General features: G+C 40.0%; 1 protein-coding gene across 1 annotated transcript in view; it reads right to left on the reverse strand.

The window, feature by feature from the left end:
* Positions 1 to 4,352, reverse strand: part of nt5e (5'-nucleotidase, ecto (CD73)) — a 14,657-nt gene extending 10,305 nt beyond the window's left edge. The window contains exons 1-3 of the mRNA XM_035529405.1: positions 3,988 to 4,352; positions 1,873 to 2,095; positions 1,040 to 1,228 (exon numbers count right to left, since the gene is read on the reverse strand). Of these exons, the coding sequence (XP_035385298.1) occupies positions 1,040 to 1,228; positions 1,873 to 2,095; positions 3,988 to 4,329 (754 nt within the window). The 5' untranslated portion in view covers positions 4,330 to 4,352. The remainder of the gene's footprint in view (positions 1 to 1,039; positions 1,229 to 1,872; positions 2,096 to 3,987) is intronic.
* Between the last annotated feature and the right edge of the window lie 19,069 nt (positions 4,353 to 23,421).

Below are 23,421 nucleotides of genomic sequence, written 5' to 3' on the forward strand. Positions count from 1 at the left end.
AGTAAGTGGTCCACCTTAAGCTAAAGAGTAATGGAAGTGGTCCACTTTAAGGTAAACAGTAATGGAAGTGGTCCACCTTAAGGTAAACAGTAATGGAAGTGGTCCACCTTAAGGTAAACAGTAATGGAAGTGGTCCACCTTAAGGTAAACAATAATGGAAGTGGTCCACCTTAAGGTAAACAGTAATGGAAGTGGTCCACCTTAAGGTAAACAGTAATGGAAGTGGTCCACCTTGGCATCCAACTGCTTTACTGCACTTTTTCCCTTTATGACTTGTAGTAAGAAAGAAAACTTAGTGCTCTCTCTCTCTCTCTCTCTCTCTCTCTCTCTCTCTCTATATATATATATATATATATATACACACACACACACACACAATTTATTTTTAAATGAAGCGGTTCAACAATAGATAAACTAACATCACTACTTTCTGTTCTCATAATTCATTTTCTTCTTTGCTTGAGGTTGTGCAGAAACTATGACATTCTTATTGCTACAGAAAGTGTGAACACAGTAGCTGGTGTCCCCAACTAAAAATACACTTTGGCAAGATACTGTCTTCCAGTGGGTGTTATTTTTAAACCAGAATGTTGGGACAGAATTTGTACAGGCTATGGACTACCGGCAAATTAAATTGCTCTAGTTATAATAGAAGGGTCTAATAATATCCTCATAGTATTGCCATACTATGGCTGGAACAGTTGTCAGATGTTCACAAAGCACATTTCTGAATTTCAAGGATAATTAATAGGATAATTAAGGAGTATTACTGGAATGAAATGGACAACAGTTCAAGTTATGTGAACAAACTTCCCAACTTTCACACAGGTTTTTCGGAAAAAATGGAAAAGTCATATGATAAGGTTTTATGGAACCGAATAATATTGTCTTCAATTTTTTACACCACCGTGTGAAACATCACCATAGTAACCTGCACTAACACAAATACTAAAGGAAATTGACCAGCCAACATTCCGAAAAATCCTTCACCTGGAGCGGATGCTTGGAATGTGTATAAGAAAGTGTATAAGATATATACCCGTGTATAAGAAAGTGTTGGTGTGTCCGCCGATGACCACATCCAGTCCCTGAACCTTCTTGGCGATCTCCTTGTCCACGGCAAAGCCGGAGTGGCCGAGAGCAATGATCTTGTTGATGCCCAGGGTGATGAGCTTGGAGACTTCCATCTGCAAAGAGCTGACCTCCTCTTCAAAACGCAGATGTGGACCTGCAGCCAAAACCCATGTGGAATACCAGATCTAGCAGCAATATTCTTATAAACCTGACCACTGAGGAAGACTGAAAAAAAGATGACTTTGGAAAGGACAATGCTTAATATTTTAAGAGCATGTACTTTGTACAGTTTAAAAAAAAAACAAAAATTAACATGATAAAATTAAGAATAACAAAACTGGTTAAGCTTAAGAAAACGCATCTATAAAACTAGCTTAAGAAAACGCGTCTATAAAACTAGCTTGAGAAAACGCATCTATAAAACTAGCTTAAGAAAACGCATCTATAAAACTAGCTTGAGAAAACGCGTCTATAAAACTAGCTTAAGAAAACGCATCTATAAAACTATCTTAAGAAAACGCGTCTATAAAACTAGCTTAAGAAAACGCATCTATAAAACTAGCTTGAGAAAACGCGTCTATAAAACTAGCTTGAGGAAACGCGTCTATAAAACTAGCTTGAGAAAACGCGTCTATGTGCGCACGTACATGTCTCCATTTCAGGCAGTGCTTTTGTCAACATATCAGTCATGCTGCTGTGGAACTATGGACATCCAGAGCTGTGATCTTTGAACTTTGAGCTGTGAACTTTGTGGTTTTTAAATACTACTGAGCAGATCATGAGTGAAAACAAATGTACCTGGCAGTGAGAGAGCAGGAGTTTCCCTAGATGTGTATCCCACTACAGCGACTTTCTCGGTGTTGACAGTGAAGATTTTATAAGATAAATAATATCCGCTAATCTTTGGTGCAAGATTGTCATCTGGCTTTATATTAGCACTGAGCACAGTGCAATTTACCATCTGAAGAAAGGGTGTAATGAGACCATCCACTCCATTGTCAAACTCATGGTTCCCTAGGGCCTAGAGAGTAGAATCACACACACACACACACACACACACACACACACACACACACAGCCTTAAGAAACTCATTCTGATGTTTATATTTGATGCCTAATTGCCTTGCAAACTATAAAACCTGACAAGCAATAAACAAGTCACTTTAAGAGAGCTAAAAAATTTCAAAAGAGGAAGCTTTGAAGGCTGTTTTGAGCTATTTCTACTCTCCCTTTTCTGGAATAAAAACAACACAGTGCAGATGAACTGAGGCAGGGGAGCCCAGCCTCTCTTCTGGAGAGCTACTGCTCCTGCAGAGTTTAAGCTTAAGTGCAACTGAACAAGAAAAACACATGTTAAATGCTGCAGGGTAGCACATCCCACAGAACATGGCTGCACTCCCCTGGCGTTCAAGGAAATCTTGACAATAGGAAAAACTGACTAGCCTTAGGGAAACACCTTCAATGTTTATGTGCCATAGGTGTCCCTGAACACCAGCCCAGAAAGCAATGCTTGCTCTAATGATGACACAGGTGGTGCACAAGTGACCTGAAGTTTGTGCCGAGGTTAAGCCAGGCTTTCCAGACCCCCCCCCCCCCCCCCCCCCCCCCTTTGATCCATGGTCCAAGTGCAACTGGTTGGGACTCAGACAACTGGTTAGAGAAACACTGAGTTCTTGCATTTGATGAACAAATGTGAAATAGTGGGAATGTCAGCACTACCCCATTCTCTTTAAATTATGAAAATTTTTATATAGTGGGATAATGTAAAAAGGGTTAATATATTCAGATTTGACAAGTTTGAGGATATGACTTCTGCCCTTTTTTAAAATGAAGAAGCAATAGTGGAGGAATTATACTTCAGATTCTTTAAAAAAAAAAATTAAACCGCTGTCCCTGTTAAACCAGAAACAGCTCAAGAGTCTCTACCATGTCAGGATGAATGTGGTTTTGAGAATGACGCACCATGCAAATAATACTTTGTGCAATGGTAGTAGTGTAACACCAGGGTGTACAGTAAGTATATTGCATATACTGTATTAGAGTATATACTATATTCTGCATTAGTGTTTATTTAAAGATTGATACTTTCACTAATGTTATGAATCATTATAAGAAATTATTGACGCTATGTGCACGAAGGTTTGGCTTTGACAGAACTGTCGATTTTTTGCGTACTTGGACATTTTCACCTTTCTGCCAGAGTCCCCGTTACTCAGTGGAAGAAAACGATAAACAAGACGGAGAAGTTAGCGAATCTACAAGGATACTGTAAACAAAGTGCTGAAAAGAAAAGGGTAAGAAAAAAAAACAGGTTCCATATAGCTCACTTATAAAGAATGGAAAATATTCGAAACCAACAAGTGAGCAAACCGTGAAATGTTTATACGAAAACCGGTAAATGTTTATATAAATGTTTTTATCTGAAGTAATCGTACATTAAGATGTAAAACAGCGCAAACAATCGTTTCCCGGAAGTTTTCACAGAGTGAAGTGCTTTAACTGGTGGCTGCCCATCTATCGAGAGTTGCTAGAACTTAAGAGAGGTTTCCCTCACTCCAGTCTGAAGAGTTGTCGTTCCTATACTAGGTGACTACAGTTCCATATTTTGTACCGTGTAATGTCAGAGCAACGGACGCTCCGTCGGAGAAGGGCAGATGACTTAAAAGCGGGATTATGAGTTTTGCTTAATTCATGATCTCTCAACTTTTCTGAGAAAATAAATTAAAAGGAAAGAAAGGAAAGCATAGCAAAGAAAAGAAAAAAAAACAACAAAAAACTTGGACACATACAAGATCCAAGCAGCGCTTGGATTACATCATTTGGATGCACTACATAATCTTGTCCTAAATTTTAAACAGTGTTCGTAAGATAAAGATTCTGCGTAAAATACCAAAAATATGTTTATCCACCTACCATGGCATCGTATCCGAGTTTGTTCATGAAGTATGCCGCCTCTTTGCCTTTATAAAAGTTAAACCACACAGTGCCTTGAAACTGATCCCCCGCATCTAAGAGCAACACGTTCTTCTCTTTATCACGTATTTCCTTTATTTTTGTAGCTCGCCTTGCTACTCCAGCGAAACAGCCACCTTTGGTACATTTGCCAGAGTCCTTGTTTGTCTCTTCGATGCGTGCATGGACATCGTTTGTGTGCAGAAGCGTCAGCTCCCACTGTGCTGCGCAAATTTGACAGCCGACCCAGAACAGCAGCGAAACCAGCGCACGCCGCCCACGGCGCGCGTTAAACCATCGCATCGCACAGCGTCTCCCTTTCTCTAACACGCAGACTGCGGGCAGATTCTGTGAACCTCTCGTCTAAAATGCGGAGAGTAGGCGGGGAAACAAAACATGGCTGTTCTCTTAAATCATACTCGCAAGTGAAACTTGTTACTAAAACAAGGTAATGGACTAAACCTATAGTCTATAGTCTCCCATGCAGCCCGCTTAATAATAATAATAATAATAATAATAATAATATATTTATTATTATTATTAATAATAATAATAATAATATATTTATTATTATTATTATTATTATTAATAATAATAATAATAATAATAATAATAATAACAATCATAATAATCAAAATAATAATAATAATAATAATAATAATAATAATAATAATTATTATTATTATTATTATTTCAATGCACTTTTCCTATTCGGATGTGCGGACTGTAAACATAGGCTAGCCAACTTTATGAATAAAAAAATTCGATTATTCGATCAAATAATACAAAGAAGCAATACGAACTTATACAAAAGTAGTAAAACTAGTCGTAAACAGAAAATGAATTATATGAGAAACACAATAACAATCGGAGAAAAGATAATTTTCTTGATGTAGCCTAAACAAAGAAGCCAATGAAGAGATACTAAAATAGGTGAAATATGTTCACCCCTACAAAATAAGAGGGCCTAACTTAGGCTCTGTTCTTATAACACAGCACTTTAAACTTAATGTGTAAAAAGCAGATTCCTAGCAGAGTTAACATTTTCTGTTTTTGTAGGATAGACTATTTAAAGTTGCATAAACCAGCCATGGTTTACATGAGTCAAGCAGGGTGGTTAAAAAGCAGTGTGTAAATAAATGTGAATACACTTGCTTTTCAGTGCACCTGCTTTGTCCTATACATTTATTAACTTCTTCCAGATTTGTACTGCTATATGACTGTAGCCAGTGCATGGCATAATTTGCTGTCTGTAGTCATTTCAAAACATATTTTTAATCAGAGAACTGTTTTTTCTTTTTTGTGTCCAGCGACACAAAGGTTTCGTGTTGGTTTTTTTTGTGTCTGAACTTTATGGCCATCTGAGCACCTGCTGCCAATATAGTTGAAGAAAAAGAATGAAAATTGCCATGCCAGTAAAAGTGCATGCATGCAGTCCAGTTAAAAAGATAGAAAAGACATACAGAATGCAGCTGCTGTGACTAACTGTACAAACAAGCATAAGGAATCATAAGGAACAGGGGTGCCTGCAGCAAAGTTTTTGGATTAAGAAATTGATGTAGTTCACTCCAAAATATGTCTCTAAAACCTAGGGACTTATTCGTATAAAACCTCTGCAGCATTTATTTAGCTTTTATTGATGTGTATCTAACATGTCCTTTTATGAACAACCTTTCCTTATTTGCAGGAAAAAGAGGTCAAATGTGGGCAAATGCATTAGTTCAGTCACTGAATATTCAGTTTCAACATTTGCCCATTCACTAAATATTGTACAAATGAGGGATCCAAACAGGGTCTTGGAATTAAAGAGACACTTGTTTATTGTAGAACAGTAATCAGGTGACTGGTTCACTGGTAAGCCTGAAGGACAGGATGGCAGTGATATGCTCCTGGTGGGTTCAGAAACAGAGTGAATAGCCATTAACCCAAAGAAACATGTCTAGAAGCTCCATTTACCCTGTTTACATTGTCACTTAGTATATACTAAGGGTACTGTTGAGATCTAGATGCTCTTGTGTTAGAAATGTTTGAGAAGGGTCTGATAAGGGTTACGTACATTGTCAAGTATGAGTACAATGTCAGGCATTTAGGTCCAAATCTAGGGGAGGGTCTGTGTTTCAGTATACAGAATCCCATGTTAATTTAGACAAATCGCCTTATCACACACTGACAGGATGTTTATGAGAACTTCATTCGGCATAGGAGAGATTATTATAAGAGATTATTATTATTATATGCCATCTGATTCAAAGGATTATTCTCTTTATCTGAAGCCATAGCTGTAATGATTAACTATTAGGCTGTTAATACTTCTAATAACTGTACAAGTTCTCTACCAAAATACCTTACAGTAAGTGAAGTACTGTTATCCATTTTTGTTCTAAGGGTTTATTAAATTATTAAACCCTGTGGAAAAGCAGGAAATAGGTGAGGTTGAGAATTCCAATTTCAGGGTTAGCTAGAGGATGCATGGCAAATCCTTAAATAGAGTAAGAGTTCAACACTTGCTTCTCAGCTTTCGAACAACCCAGTGGAACAAAGAGAACTTTAACATGAATGGAGTGATAAAAGTGTGGAGTGACATAGCAATCAGTGGACTACAGCCATTTCCAGGGTTACACTACATCACTGCCTTGGGCCAAGCAATGTGTTCTGAGCAAAACCATTACTTCCTCATTCAAGACAAGGCAGCAAAGAAATCCAACTGATATATTCAAAACTATCTGTTGTCATCACTGATTTCAACAACATTGCAGTTTTCTAGATATGCTTTACTAGATATTTAGTCAATTGGCATGACTGCCTGATCATAGTGACCCTCCAGTTTGCAAAACCTAAACTTTGCCCTCATCAGTCCCTCAGGGGGCAAGCAACAAGGCCAGGTCTCTTGTCTGAGGTCCAATAGACAGGAAGGGAGAAGTTTGCAATGTGACTTCCAATGATGATGAAAGTTTTGGTCAGAAGAGCCATTTGGGTACTGTAAACAGCAGCACCTTGTGCTTCCACACACTGTTGGTTCTGTTCCATGACTCCCTCTCGGCTCTCAGACCTCTGCTTTAGGCCAGGACATTCCACAGTAATTAACAATTTGTGTTCGAGTGCCTTGCATGCTAAAAATATGTGTAATGTATGTAAGTTAAATGAGACTGCAAAATTTCTTCCCACTCCCCAAGGGGTAAATGAAAGAAATGAATGAATCAAACTTAACCAATTACCCACTTTTAATGCTTAGTATTGAAAGAACATTTAATTGAAAAATTTATAATATCGCATGCATACCCAGTCACCACTAGAGGGCACAATATGTTTTGGAATGAACTGATCATTTTCCTTTCTACGACGAAGCGAAACAAACACAGCAATCTTCGCTGACTGAGCATCTACATGAAATGTCTCAAAGCTGAAAAGTCACTAAACCACATGTTTATACAATACGTTCTCATCGTATATACTTAAAACTGCTCGTGGAAAGACTTGCTTTCTCACGGGATGAACCATTCTACAGCGTCTCAAAAGGCCCCGTTTTCTTTACCAACCAACAGACACTAACATCTTCTTAAAAAGACAGTTGAACAAGTTTCTATAGGGTCACTGTAGATACCGTTAGCCGCCGCTCCCTCCTTCTCCCTCTCTGTTCATCTGAATGAATCATGCTACCGTAGAGCAGAAGTGTCAGAAGAATGTCACTCCTGTGAAGAACTGGAGGCTGCTCAGGAGAAGTGGAGCTCACTGTGGGGTATCTTGTGCTGCAGCCCCTCCTGTGTCTTGTTGGAAAGGCTCGCCTGGCAGACACCTCCCCCTGCCTAGGTGCTACCCACCCCTCGCTTCCTCCTTTCATTAAGTGAAACTTTTGATGCTTTATCATGTCCTTGGTCATGAGTTTATGAGGAAAGCCATGCAAGCCATGCTTGCATTGTGAAGTGCACTGCAGCGCCTTGGCCTTGATGCCATCCTGTTTTTCTTTTACGATATGCTGGACACGTCTGTTTTAAACAAACCTTGTACGACTGAAACTTTATCCATGACTGAATATAATCTGAATACAATTGTGTAGAAGTTTTCCATTTACATGACCAGGATGTATAGCACAAGACATAAGGTCAGCATGTTTGCTAATGATAATGACCATTACCCAGGGATAGGAAGCCCCTCATTACCGTACATTTCCAGCACATCCAGACCAGCCTACAAAATGACCACAGGAATACTCACCAGTGCCTGCAGACAGAGAGGAGGCCCAACAGGGGGAAATCACATGTTTACTCTCCCTCCCTCCCTCCCTCTCACTCTTTCTAGGTACAAGAAGGTGCAACGTGTATAACAAGGAGTGTGGAATCTTACTGCTGGAATAAAATGCTGAACAAATTCAGGTCAGATTCTGGAGACCTGCTAGAGCTTTGGGGCCCTTTTCACACTGGAAATACTTTCCCTCTGGAAATGCTGCACCAAAAATATTATCTGTGATGCAGACGGAAGTGATACAGGATGTAGTGACAGTGACCCTTAGACAAGACAGAGACACAAATCTAAAAAACACTAGATACTTCTGCTCCTTGCTTCCAGTACTGACATACCCTGCCCTGTCACCATGACTAAAATCAGTTAATAGAGGTTAAAAGGCGAAGGAAAAATAATGAATCACAACTCTGCGGTGGAGCTCTCCAGACGTCACAAGTTGTAAAAGGCAGGAACAGACCGGGTGCGAAGGTAGAGCTGGCAGTTCAAGAATGAGTCACCTTGGCAAGCTCTTAGGCTGGTGTGGAGGAGAAAAACTAGAAGAGATGAGTGCTAACAGGGCCCTGCCCTGCCATCTGTAGTGGACTGAAAGAACCCTATGCCAGTGTGAAGATGGAGCAGACATCAGGAGGGTGGTTGGGGAGAAGGAAACCATAGAGAGGTAAACACTGGTGCTGGTAATCCAGGTGTATCTGGGTCTCCATCTACTGCACAATAGCCACCGAACTGGGACGGCGAGGATCGGCAGGTACACGGCCGGGTGTAGGCAGCTACAGTGTCTCATGGTGCTGCTGCACACGCGGTCGGAAGGCACGTGAAAGCAAGAGGACGAGGATGCAAACTGCCCCGTGACCTAACAGACGTGTGAACAACAAAGACAGAGGAACAAGCCATCCTTCCCTTGCCAGAGAGCAAGGGTTTAGCTACGTGCTCTTGGACAAAAATATCCTGCCAACTTACAACAAATAAAAGAAAAATATTTTCGGAAGAACGAGAAACCTGTTCCATATATAACCTGCAAAATAATGTCTCTGCTCTGTTCGCAGGGGCTTTACCCAAAATCTGAATGAAATAAGATAACAAAATCATAGTTACATACTGTGCTGTTAGGAAAAACACTGGAACTTGTTTTGTTGAGTGTTACACATGCAAGATGCATGCAGCCACGTTGAATTTGAAAAGCCATCAGAGATGGAGCCGGTCTGTTTGTAGATTCAAAGCTCAGCCCCAGCATGCCTGCCGAAGACAGATGAGATAATAAAATTAAGAGATAATTAAGCCCAACCAGCTAGACGCCCCGTAGGGCATAGCCTTCTGCAGATGGAATCATAGCAGCAAACATTTGATTCTTTACGGCCCTAGCAAGCGTGCCTCATGTCTGTAAACCAATTTAACTTTTAGCAAAACCGATGCTTCGGTGGGGATTGGCGCATTTGTCACGCATTATTGTCAGATGCTGGTTTTACTGATTTACCGATTTCCAGACTTGTAGTGGCCTATATCACCAGCTAAAGGACATTAAATAGGCTATATCCTTAAATCGTTTAAAGTGTCAATTAGGAATTGGCAGACACAGTCTGGCCAACATTTTTAATGGTTAGGATGTTACATGATGACTTACTACAATGTGATTAGAGCGTGACTCTAACCTTCTGGTTGCTGTAGTTTTCAGGAGAGAACATCTATATTTCTATAAAACAGTAAGTAACTGTAATATTACTAGTTAAAAGCAACAGCAATAACAACCAAATAAATAAATAAATAAAACCCAGCAACACAGTACAACCGCTGTTGTTCATGTCGAAGGTACGGGATGGGGTCTAGGTTATGCCACATTACGGGAAACAATCAACTGAACATTTTAGCCTCTGTTGCTTAGTCTCCACCAAATGAGCCCAGCCCATTGCTGACAGCGGCTTCTGAACCCCGATTTCAGATACCCCTGGTTCCAAACACTCGGGTGCCCCTCTGATGTTCATGAATCATAAATCATCTAATGGTAAACAGGCAAAGGGTGCTTCAACGTTCTCTGTCTCCATCAATCATAATCTGTTGTTCCATGTCTTTTGTTTCCATTTGAACAAAGCCCGTCAGTAATTCATGAATAATCAGTGAATTAGGGCAGTATATCCGCATGCGCTCTCGTTTAAGAATTCAGCCAGCATTCACTGTTGTTCCAAGCCACAAAACAGACCAACTGGCATATTTCAGGAAGAATATGTCTACTCTACAAATGAATCACCCAGCAGGTTAATCATCAATACTAAACTGGTCATTTTATATGCGAGATTAATTTGAAGACATATTAAATGCGCTTGAAGTCGAATGAAGTCACATCAGATAGAGAATAACCTTATTTCCTTGGTAAGCAAAGGAAAATGAAACGATTTGATTTTGGATCCATTCGGGGTTTTTTTTATCTCTTTATTCCCATAGTCGGACTCTTAGAGGTACCTGTCAAAACAGCCGTCATCGAAATTCAGCGCATAATTCAGTCGGTCAGAGTAATCGATGGGCAAAAGTTCCGTCCAGGGCTGTTGAGAAAATCTCTGCAAAAGTCTACATACGAACAACTTCAGATTTGGAGAAAACTTAACGACTCTGTTCACGAAGCTCATGAATGTTCTAATGACTAGGAACTTTCTATTAATTTTAATAAGATGAGTTGTCTAGATGCGAAGTGAGTCTGCAACTCTCTTAAAAGTCAGCAGGCTCGAGCTGAAAACTGGTTAGATATAGCGGGAATGTCTCCAATAAAATGTAATAAAATGAGAAATAGACAACTACATTTCAGCCACGGTCGTCATATCTAAAAGCCGTCTAGAAGATTCGTCCTTGATCATACCTTCCCATTGAAAAATCTGCCTTTAAAACACAGCAGACGCCATAAGTAAGTGCAAATACTAAGCTCTCACCCTGCCCACAGACACACACACACACACACACACACACACACACACACACACACACACACACACACACACACAAATACATCAAGACACTTTTGAGCCGGCTTCATTTCACTGTAGGCTTTGGGTGGGTGATAAAATGAATATCTACATCACTTGAAATATCCCATATTAAGTATTCACTAACGGTGTGAAAACAAGAATAGTGTCTGTCATGCGAGCGCCCCCTTGTGGAGAAACCTCAGTCTGCGTGAGTGAATTGCAGGTCCACGAAATGCTTTTCATATAAAAAATTGAACACAAGGTGAAACAAAGCTACACCAAGCTGCGACCGTCTTCATCTGACACCATGACGACGACAATAGCGACAATAGCGCAGATGGCTGAAACACACCCCCTTCCAAACCCAAAGTACAGGCAGCCAGGATGTGAGCTCCATCGGCCAGGCCCGAGTCTGTAGCGGTCTGCTGCCGTCTGGAGTGTTCCAGAGGAGGCCTCTAAAAACCACCCAGCTGCTGAGTGATGGACAGGGCCATCAACTAAGACCAGAAATCAAATGCTTCCTTGTCTGCCATGGAGAAGGCTGGGTGGTGCAGATAGCCACTCAGGCCAGACCTCCATAATTCAAATCCAGCTTGCCTTATAGCACTTCCTCCCCGCACTCTGTCTGATGCTAGCTGTGGGCAGCCCATGCAATTACCTATGGGGACAGATGCAACAGATGCTTCGCCTTTTATTTGGAATGTTCTCTTCTTTTATTTTATTTTATTTATTTTTTTTTCATTCCCCTCCACAAGAAGCCCCTGGTCAGATCTGAATGGACATGTGTCCATGGTTGACTTTCAATGTATATGTTTTGTAGTGTTTATCGAAAGGCATGTATCTATGATTGGGGGTAAACAATGTAACAGATGGTATCTTAGTAAGTGCTATATGAAAATCAATGTTCCTATAAAAAATAATGAAAAATGTAATAAAAATGCACTTCCTGTCCTCAGAGGGAAAAGTAAGCAGCGACAGGATGAAGAAGCAGCCTGGGAGTGTGAGTTTAATAAAGATCCTGTAACACCTGGATACTTTCAAGAGGGTCAGAAATAAGTCAAGCCCCTTCTAATGAAACAATTTCCACTTTTAGAAAGCCCAACTTTGTATGTGTCTAATTTCTGTCAATAATTAAAAAAAAATAAAAAAAATCCATAGCCAAACTAGAAGAACAGTCTCTTCTCTCACACCATCTCTCTCTCACTCAGTCTTTTTTCCCCCACACTCAATCCCTCTCTCTCACCTTTAGTCTCTCCTTCTCCCTCCTTGTCTCTGGACTGTAGGTGAGTGATGGCTCTGTGGTGTGACCCGTGCTATGTGGCGGAGACTGGAGAGTCTTCAGTGACAGTGGGGGGAGGGTGGTGGTTATGGGTGGGCATAGGGCCTCTCCATCCTCTCAGGCCCAGCTTCTTCTCTCGGGACATGACCTGAATATTAAGGCACTAGCCTGGAAGAGAAGGTTCCTGGGGTGGCAGGATACCTCAACTTGGTATCCTCATGAATCTCTAAAGGAGCTGTGGAAGTTGGGGAAGGCCAGGCTCTCACTGCCCTGTGGAGGTGGGGGAAAGCCAGGCTCTCACTATCTTGTCTCCCTGATCCATCTCCACCTGTCTCTAATGGTGGTTATTAATCAGGTTTGTGACAGCACTTGGATATAGGACAAGAGGTGTTTAAGAAGAGAATTAAAAATTGTTTTTCCACCTTCTTCCTACCAGAAACAGCCACATCAAAGAGGCACCAGTCACTGTCCACAAGTCAGGGCACAAAATGCCTCTACTGTTTTTAACTTTAGATCTTTTATATCTTACTGCTGCAAAGCAAAGTGTTTGGGATGAGGATACAATACAAGGCTTAACTGGGACAGAGCAGACTTCATTATACTCATACTCTGCAAACTTACCCTTGCACTCACAAGCATGAACACATTTGCAGCAGCAGAGAATGCAGTTTGTGTCTGGTGGCTAATCAATCATCCAAACATGTCAGACAGCAGGAAAAGAGCACAGAAGGTGCCGCAGTGGGTGAGAGCAAACAAAACCGCGCTGAGCTCTGGACACGACTTGAGCTCTTCCATTATTGTTCCAGGGATCAGGGAGGGTATGGGGGCCCAGCAGGTGTCGGGGGGATTCTCTGCAGATCTGGGCAGGCTTGGTGAGGGGTGGTGATCGACAGCAGAAGGATGTCCTTTTGGAAAGGAAGAGGCCGAGGGGTGGCCATTAGTGACACAGACAGATTCTATTAACTGATTGGTCTTCAGCCTACTTAGGCTCAATCACCTAGCAGACAGAACCACAGAAAGTGTGATTTGAAGTGAGCAGGCAGGGTAAACACTGTCCCCACTTTCCCTTATCTGATTTGGGTGATGGGAGGGGTGGTGTTTGAAGTTCTTTGAGACTGAGATTCAAAGCACAATGGGACTCTGAGTCGAGCCCAGCCTGGGCAACCTTTGTGGACAGACAGAAGGGGAGAGAAATGAGGAGCCTTTTGATCCAGCTGCCATATCTTCCTCTCCCACTCTCTCTCTTTAACTCTCCTCTCCCACTGTCCTCTCCCACTGTCCTCTCAGTGTTTTTACTCTCTCTTCGCTCTCATACAGTCTCTCATGTAGTCATTCTCTTTTCTCTCTACTCCTTCTCCTTCTCACTTTCTCTCATTTCCTTGCTTCCTTCTCTCTTTGTCTCTGTGTTTCTAAAACACTTCTGTGCTTATGTTAAACTGTAACAGCTCAGTGAACCTCTCAAGCACAATGAAGCACAGAAGCCAAAACCACTGGGCCCTGAGCATGGATTCATTACAAAGATGAAAATACAGGTCAGACACACCCAAAGTAGCATCCTAACAATGACAGGGTTATTACAGATTCTGTGACCGTTTGTAATATACTCAGAGAAAAGATGGTACAAATAGGCTGGTGTAAGATGAAAAATTGTGACTGATTTTTTTTGTTCACTGATAGCGCCAGAGGACACACTAACTTAGTTTGGACTCAGGTGATCCAGTACACTATGGCACAATATAATACTTTTTAAGGTCATCTAAAACAAATCCACACACAAACACAATCACCCCATGCCCCCCCCCCCCCCCCCCCCCCACACACAAATAAGTGCTACTGGTCACCATGGAGATGAAGGGAATACTCCTGTTTCTGTAGAACCATAATTCAATTAAATTTTCTCAAAATTTGAGGATTAAAATAAAGAGGAGTATTTTAGAGGTGTGGCCCTATTAGATGACAAAAAAATGTAATCCCACTTTAAATATTCCAAAAGATGTGATATCTTTATGTAGATTATGATTGTCTATCTCTTTTCTTTTCACTTATAGAGCCATAGTAACATATTTATCTAAATCACTAGCTGGCATGTGACTGCAGAGAGCCTCAAATATAAAGGAGACATTGTATCTCTGAAACACAAACACAAAGCTTAAAAAGCACCAATGACTCGTTTATTTAAAGTTTAAACTATAAATAGTGTAAGATCTCAGTTTAAATTATCCCTAGCACCTATTCTTTTTCAAATGAGAGGAAAATACAATGCTAATAAACAAACCTTTGTGGTTAAACTGGATGGCAGTAAATTAACCCACTAGCACTGACATGGATGACAATAAAAGTCTGTCCAATAACAACAGCAATAACCTCAGTCTGACATTTATGGAAAAGGCACTGGTTAGTGATAAGAATGATACTTGGTGTGCCACTTGGGAGGCAAAAAGGTAAACATAGCATAAGAAAAATCCTATGTGGTGTTCATGCCCATAAACTAAATACTGACATAGCATAAGAAAAATCCTATGTGGTGTTCATGCCCATAAACTAAATACTGACATAGCATAAGAAAAAACTTATGTGGTGTTCATGCCCATAAACTAAATACTGACACATTTTTTGCAGTACACCCATGTGACCTAGAAGACAAATTTTGTATCTGCACTTCCAATTTATGAAACCTTTTATAAATCCAAAAGAATATTTTATGTACATTTGTACAGGCTCCATAAGACACAGTGCTCAGTGAGAACAGACAAAGGATCCTATGTGTAATGGGGGTGGGGTTGGGGGGGGGGGGGTAGTGGGAAAGAAAGAATGTGCATTTGATCTGGAAGATGTTCAGAGCAATGTTCATGTCCCACTAGATTTAATCTTTTGAAAGCCTGAAGAACATGTTGCCCTCAAAAGGGCATGTGAGAATGTTGGTACATGATAGATAGATAGATAGATAGATAGATAGATAGATAGATAGATAGATAGATAGATAGATAGATAGATAGATAGATAGATAGATAGATAGATAGATAGATAGATAGATAGATAGATAGATAGAAAAACATCATCAATGCATTAAATTATTTATGATTTGCACAAGATAACTGCCAAGCTAATATAAAAGCATGAAACAATTTGATCCAGGAGAGAGTGAAAAATTAAATGTGTGTCCTCTAATCCACTTCACTCAGAACAGACAGAGCTGGAGTCACTACAGATGAGAACAAGCAGTGTCCTTCAATAGCTTCCTTCATATCACACGAACCTGTAATAAACGCAACCCTGGTGGCGCATAGCAAAACATATCTGCATGTTACCATGGTTATGAGAGAGAGAGAGAGAGAGAGAGAGAGAGAGAGAGAGAGAGAGAGAGAGAGAGAGAGAGAGAGAGAGAGAGAGCGAGAGAGCGAGCGGGGGGTGGCACTCAAGATGTTTCACACTTGTCGCCGCATATGTCGTTTCCTTCTCATTATGAAAGAAAGGTGAGCGGTCCTCTGCGCTTGCTCGCCATGAAAAAGGTGGACAAATAAAGCCAGGAAACCATTCTAAATACAAAGGGATGCTAGTGCGACAAAAATAATTAATTTGGTTAGAGAGGAGAAGGATGCATGGGGTCTTCAAATGGGAAGGAGGCGAGGATAGTAGATCTGCCTTCAGAGAAGCGTAATTCGTGCGCGAATTTAAAAGTGTGGCATATAAAATCGAGGACGGATCTGGACGAACATGGTCCCGAAACCAAACATAGACGTACATGGTCATGACAGCGTCGACATTTGCTTTTGGACGAACAGCGGGGTCGTCGAAACTTTCCTGAGAGGCTGTGATAACACCCGTCCATCCCGACAGATTGACTCTTATTCAGTCCAATCCGCATGTCCGTTAGTCTCCCTCTACCAAACAGCGCGTTCGGGTTGAGAGGGCAGCTTTAACGATATTACTGGTTACCGTTATCTTTTTTTGTCACGAAAAAGGAGGCCCAATTTAGAATTCGCAGGCCAGCTGAGCCGAGCAAGTACGGAGTCTCCCTCAGTAAGCACAGCTGAAAATGTACTTTAAGATGATAACTGAATAATTGTCTTTAAGGTAAAACGTCACTGCTATGGCTGTTATGACTGCAAAGCATTTACTACAGAAATAGGAATTAAGCACACCGCAAATGTATGGGCTATTTCTCTTTAAATAAGCCTTCTGCCAGCAGGTGACTAATGGAGTGATGTCTGACTAAAAAAACCCAACAAAAACACATGTAAAATTAAGCTCTTTTCATAGGCCACTGAAGTGTAGGTTACACATACCTCCCTTCCATTAGTGTGACCGGCGCCTCTCTTCCGCATTCAACCCAAAGGTAGAGTGATTCACTGTAGTTCAGCCCAGTGGCCCGTGGCTATGAACTTTAATTTTCACGTTTGCGAGCATTGTTAGCTTTCTGCATGCCTCCGGGGTCATTAGCAACAACCCCACCGAATACTGCCGATATGCAAATGGACCTAATTATACCATGCTTTGTATTTGTGGCTCCTACTATGTTTGAATTGTTACGACAACCTTTTAATAAAGAAACGGCGCAGGACTTTTTAAAAAGGGGAAATTACCTGGAGCTACATTCTGGCATTCAAAATTTCAAATAAGTGTGTAAGAAGAGGGACCGTTATATTTTCAGAGAAATGTATTTTAAATTGCATTTCGGTTATATCTACATGTGTTAAACTTTGCATAGTAATAGTTCTAATCTTCCTTAGCCTTAAATCCCCACACTTCTTAATTGGTGAGCAAAATTCTGCTAAGCCATTCCTTAGGTAATGCAGGGCAATACATTCATGTAAAAAACAAAACAAAACAAAAAACACTACGTTTTTTCAAACTAAAGGTGTTTATGGTTATGGTTTTGCCTAAAATACAGTGAATGCAAATTCGACATGGGCATATTGCAGGTGTTTAAATAAATAAATAAATATACTAATACTAATTTACTAGTAATATTGATATTTCATTTAAACGTTTTTCTGAATATTAAGGAGGGAAGATGTTGAAAAAAAGTACTTGAGAACACACCTCTGTGGGAAAAACAAAGTATCAAAACAACAACAACAAAAAAAAAGGCCTTCAGTTCAGCAACAGAAAACATGTGCACTTGTCTCCAGCAATGCTCCTGGTTAAATGCCAGCATTTGAATGTCTTGTACTGATTTACATTAGCTTATGTAACTCAGACAGCTCAAACTGTGAATGACAAACCTTAAGGGGAAGGACACAGTTGTATATTTGAGGCTGTTCCACTCGACAAAACTTTCACTGATGCACCAAAAAAGTATTTCTACGGCTTAGGTGAATAAATAAAGAAGAAAGAAATAGAGTATCCGAAACAGAACTGCCCATCCGTGTCTCGATTCAGCATTGTCTCTCTGACTTTGACCTTTCTGGAGTTGCTATGCCTGAAACTCCTCAGTGCCAGATTAAAGTGTAAATGCATTCAGGCTTGGTCAACGGGACATGTTTCTCATCCCTGTATCGATGGCACTCCCAGAGAAAAGATACTGAAATGCGGTTATTTTTTTTTTCCTTCCTTCGGCTTTGCTCTGCAACCGAGTTTCAACAGTATGAGGGTGGCACGGACAGCTTGGTAGCAATAAACTGACAGATATCAGCTACTCCCTTAAAACTATTTTTTTTTTAAGTGGAGGGGGAGATCAATAGATCAACTCAGTCTTCAATACTGAGAACGTGTTTGGACTCTGCGTCTTGCATGCCCTGCAGTCGAGCGGAAAGGTTTTCACTGGTAGCAATAATAAAGACCTTGGTGGATGAAATAACCATCGCATCACCCAGTTGATTTACATTTTAATTATAGTTCTGTTTACATTCCCATTTATCATTACCAAGGACCATTTCAAGGTTGTTCTTGATGATGCCTGCCATGAAAGACAACATTAAAGCTAACAAGTGAATAAAGCAACGGGCTGGTATTCCATTGGACTTCTGGATAAATTGGGCTGTTTTCCAGGATATACATAAATTAGACACCAAAATGAGAAAAAAAAAATGTAACTACCTATTTTTGAATCCCCATTTTCAATCATTTTTTCCTCAATCTGTGATGAATTCACCCATTGATCCCCAAATACTAATTATTCCACTGACATCGGAAGCATGTCAAAAATAGCGAGATTATCGGTTTTAAAACAGAATATATATATATATATATATATATATATATATATATATATATATATATATATATATTCCCCTCCCCCAAATTCCTGTGCCTCAACATAGGCATTGATGACTCATCTACTTCATAAACAGAAATGGCATGCATCAAGGATGTTTGAGGATTTTTGTATGCTGAGGCAGGACCCAGGTGTCATCTCTTTTTTTGGATTGATGTCAGGATCAATAAAGCCAGAATCTCTTTTCAAACACATAATCTGCCAGCTCTACACCTTATCATCATTATATCTCTCTATCTCTCACTCTGTCTGTGTGCTGTCTCTTTAAGTCCCAGTCTAGAGTCATCCTGTGTGTCCTGGGTTTTGCCACAATTTCAACAAATCGAGCTTAAAAGCCAGGTTTTCTCCACATGTGTTTGCTCTCTTCCTAACAACCAATGACAATTACACAGGTCATTTTCCACGACATTTGGCCACCTGGATGTTGGAGACCTGCTTGCTGCGCAGCAACTAGAATATGAATGCAAAGTGAAACTCAGCCCATGTTGCACAGCGATAGCTGCAGTGCCTTGAGATCATTGAGCCAGGCCAGCACTACAAAATGACAAAATGGTGTTAAAACAAAGCTATGTGTACCAGCTTTCAGAATTTAGATGTTGTACTTTTTAGGAGTCACACGTATAATTCTGTCCAAACACGTTGCCTTATGCAGATGTGCACATGATGTCCAATCACCCTGCCTTATGCATAAATGACACATGCTGTTAAATCACATTGCCTTATGCAAATGTGCACGTTACATATAAAAAGGAATGTGATTGCTCTATGGTTCAACCAACATATTGCAGATGTAAATTCATTGAATTAAAGTTACATTGTGCAATTTCATAGACATTGTTACATTTTAATTCAGTGTACTGGATTTGTTAGAACAACATAAATTGTGTCAGTGTTTAATTAACAGAAATTCTGGCTGTGGGATTGTCACTGTTCTCCCAATATCTTATGGAGACTTTAAGATCAGTGCTACATTGCAGCCCAGTGCTACATTATTACACAGAGCGGAGGCCAGCAGAATCTCATTCACTCTGAACACCCTTACATTATCAGCTGATAGTCTCTACTTACCGGTCTCATTCAAAGAGCAGTTAATAGCTCAAAAAATCTGCTAGTGACAAATTATAAGTGAAACTTTCCATTTGGTGCAAAGCCTGTGAAATTGAAAAGTCTAATCATACACATGTGCGAAGACGTAATTTATAAAATGTCATTTTAAGCCTGAGACAAAGATGACTCTAATGAAACAGGAGATGAGGAAGGAACTTTCTTATTTCAACACTTATTTTACCCACCACTGATCAAATTCACCTTTGAAGTCAGCTTCATTTAAGAGCTAATGAATGTTGCTTTTAGCATATTCTCATCATACCCCATAATGAGGTCCTAAAAACACATGAATCATAGAACATGCATTTGGTTGTTTTTTTAACATTCAAAAACATTGTTTCTCTGTGACAGCTAAAGTGGGTGCCGTATGGTTGGCAATATACCACAAATGCTCTTCAGTGACCTGATTGTGTTTCTGGGGCATGATCAAACACTAGCACTAGCCGCTCTTGTTAACGCTGCTGCTGAATCACTCAAAGCAGCATCTTAATCAAAGGTCAACAGCATACATGTGGATCAGCAGACATGTGCTTCAGCATGATTCAGTTCCCTCTTCTTGCTGGTGCAGGGGGCTTTCTGAGCCTGGAGGAGCAGCCTAGCCAGGGTGCTCTACTCACAACTCTGCATGGGCTCTAGCACCTACTTCCTCCCTCATCATGATCATCATACGTAGATGGCCAGAGAAGGTTTAGAAAATACACAGACCTTGGAGTGACTCAATCACAAGCATTGCTGAAAACATCATGAGGTTCTTAGTAATTAGGATTGAAAGGTTCATCATGTCATTACTCCGGCATGATGTCATGTTATGGCAATGATTGAACATTAAAATGTAATACTGATTAAGCTTTTAAGACCCAGCACAGATTATACCACAACTCAACTATAAATAAACATTGACTGAGCAATTAAATCCAGGGTCAGGGGTAAGTGTTGTAATTGTTGCTGTAACTTGAGAAAATCAGCTTACATTTTAGGAAAAAGATATGAAAATAAAATGGACTTTTAATGTGATATAGCTTGGACTGCCATCCATGTTCAGTTCATGTATCCATACAAACCTCTGAACCATGTGACTGTCAGTATTACAGTCCTTTGCTATTACTGACATTCTGGAATCAGTCTTCCCCTGTGTGAGATGACAGTGGTAATTAATTCATTGTAGAGGTGATTAATTAATGTAACGATGGATTTGATTTACTTGGCACATGCTTCTCATGTCATAACTTGTTTGTAATTGGCAAAAGGCACCTTTTTCTGGTATGGGAATATGGACTGAGTTCTCTTTTAACTAGACAACCTACAGGGTCGAACAAAATCTGAATAAATATGCTTTTGTCTGAGTTGATGAACCAAACGCTTCAGTTGTGAATAACTGTGGGAGGACAAGAAATATTCCCTCCAAAGAAAAAGGAAAAATGGTTGTCTGACAAAAAGGAAATTAAGGGGGGTGGGGAGGGATAAATTGTCCTTGAAGTTTTCCTCTTTGCAAATGCTCTTTAAGAAATTAATTTAAGACATCATACTTTTATGACAAACAACTTAAACAAGAAGCTTTACTCGGGGCAGGCTTCTGTCTGATTGCTCTCCCTAGTGTTCTTTCTCATGTTAAAATCAAACGTTATCTCAGGAAGCTCAAAGACTCCAGGTGTCTGCGACATTTACAGTGAGAGACAGGGAGATATGGATGAGTGCATCGCCTCGCTGTAATTTCTCTATCTTTGCCCCATCTCTTTCTCACTGCACAACACAGCGGTGATATTTGACATTACTATGGCTTCTGGGAATAATATTATGTTATTCTGTCAACATTCAGAAGCACACAAAAATTAAGACAAATGAGCACAATCCATTCTTAATTTTCCAGCAAAGTAAAAATTATGGAAGATGAATAATGCCTATATTACCATCCAGAAAGAGAGAGGAAGAGATGTTTAACAATTATAGAATGAGCAGAATAACAGAGGTACCGACTTGCACCATATTTTTCTGATGTTGTTTTAGTTGAGTTGTGCGATCTACATGTAGATAGCAGGACACCAGTTCAATGACATGATCCTGAACTGCTACACTAATGTTATGTGATTTAGAAGAGAATAAGCAGCAAGGTGGGCTATAAACGCTGAAAATGCAGTTCAACTGAAAAAAGCTTTAACGTTTCCAAAAAGGGACTGATAACAGATGCTGAACTGCTTGGGGTACCATGCCTTATGCTGCAGACATGCATGTCTCTTTGAGTTGACAAAATTACTGCAATTATTTAATTAGTTTTGCATATATGGAATTAAGAATACAAGCTAATGCCTTAGAAGTGAGAACAAGTTTAGATCCTTGGAAAGGAAAACTCTGAAAATCCAATCACACCTGTTGTGGACAAATGGTTTTCAAACATACTGACAAGTGTGATCACATCCAAAGTCTATGTACAGTGTAGCAGACATAAGGGGCTTTTTAAATACAGCTTGTTTTCAGCTTTTCAAAAACACTTCACTTCATATTACCACATATATTAACGCATGGCCACAACACACCACAAACAGCCATCAATCACCTTGTAAGCTGGTTTGCAAAATCAAATTATCATTTAAATATTTCATGATGAACACTTGAAGAGAAATTGCATAAGAAGGAGACCATGACAGACCAAACAAACAAACTAACAAACAAACAAACAAACCAACCAAACACACAAATAAAACAAAGCTCATTGTGATACTAGTCTTATTGATTCGTTTTAGTTGTTATCCTTTCAGCAGTAGCATGGAAATTAATTTTGGCCTTTAGGAGGACAATGTAATTTTTTTTCATGCTCTGAGCTAAAGGAGGTCAGGCAGGTGATCAGTAATAAATGGGTTTGGTGGCTTTTTCTAGCCAAGCAAAATCTTGGAGATTTGACTTGTGTTAATAAAGTAAAGTAATAGGATTTTGGTCTGAAGACAGATGACTGGATCAGATACTGCCAAAAGGAGCATCAGATTTGTGACACACAGCAACTGAGCTTCTAATCGGGTGCCAAGATTTCTCCTGACCCTGGCTAGTTAAGCCTTAGCTTTCTAGGAATGGAGGAAGAAGACAACTGTCAAATGATATCTGCATTAAAAGTCATTGGCACACTGTATGAATAACAATATCTGGTGTTGTTGCCATTTACTGGATGATGTTTGGAAACCAAAATGATCTAGACTTGATTTTTTGTGCCCCCTGATACTAAATGCATGCTGCTCTGCAGTGTCATTTGCTTGTGTACACAAATGAATTGTCCCCTCAATTATTAAGAACACGTAAACCAATCAGTGTGTCTGCTAATTGTCCAAGCTTCCATTTCACTTAGTAATGAAGTGCAAGTGAAAAGTTGTACAGGACTTGGAGTAAGCAAGACAAGCACACCCTCCCACATCCACAAAACAAGCGCATATCAAAACTCTTCATCTGTCAATTCCTCAAGGAGAAACACTGTGATATCCTGAGGAGACTTTAGAATTCATTTTGATTATACACACCATAGAATGTATATGTTTATGAATTTAATTGATATGACCTGGGTTGTGCAAATTGACTTTTATGTGATCCTGCTATGACCTACCATGGTCATTGCAGAACCTAAG

This window comes from Electrophorus electricus, chromosome 8 (genome assembly GCF_013358815.1).
Source record: "Electrophorus electricus isolate fEleEle1 chromosome 8, fEleEle1.pri, whole genome shotgun sequence".
NCBI classification, from domain to species: domain Eukaryota; kingdom Metazoa; phylum Chordata; class Actinopteri; order Gymnotiformes; family Gymnotidae; genus Electrophorus; species Electrophorus electricus.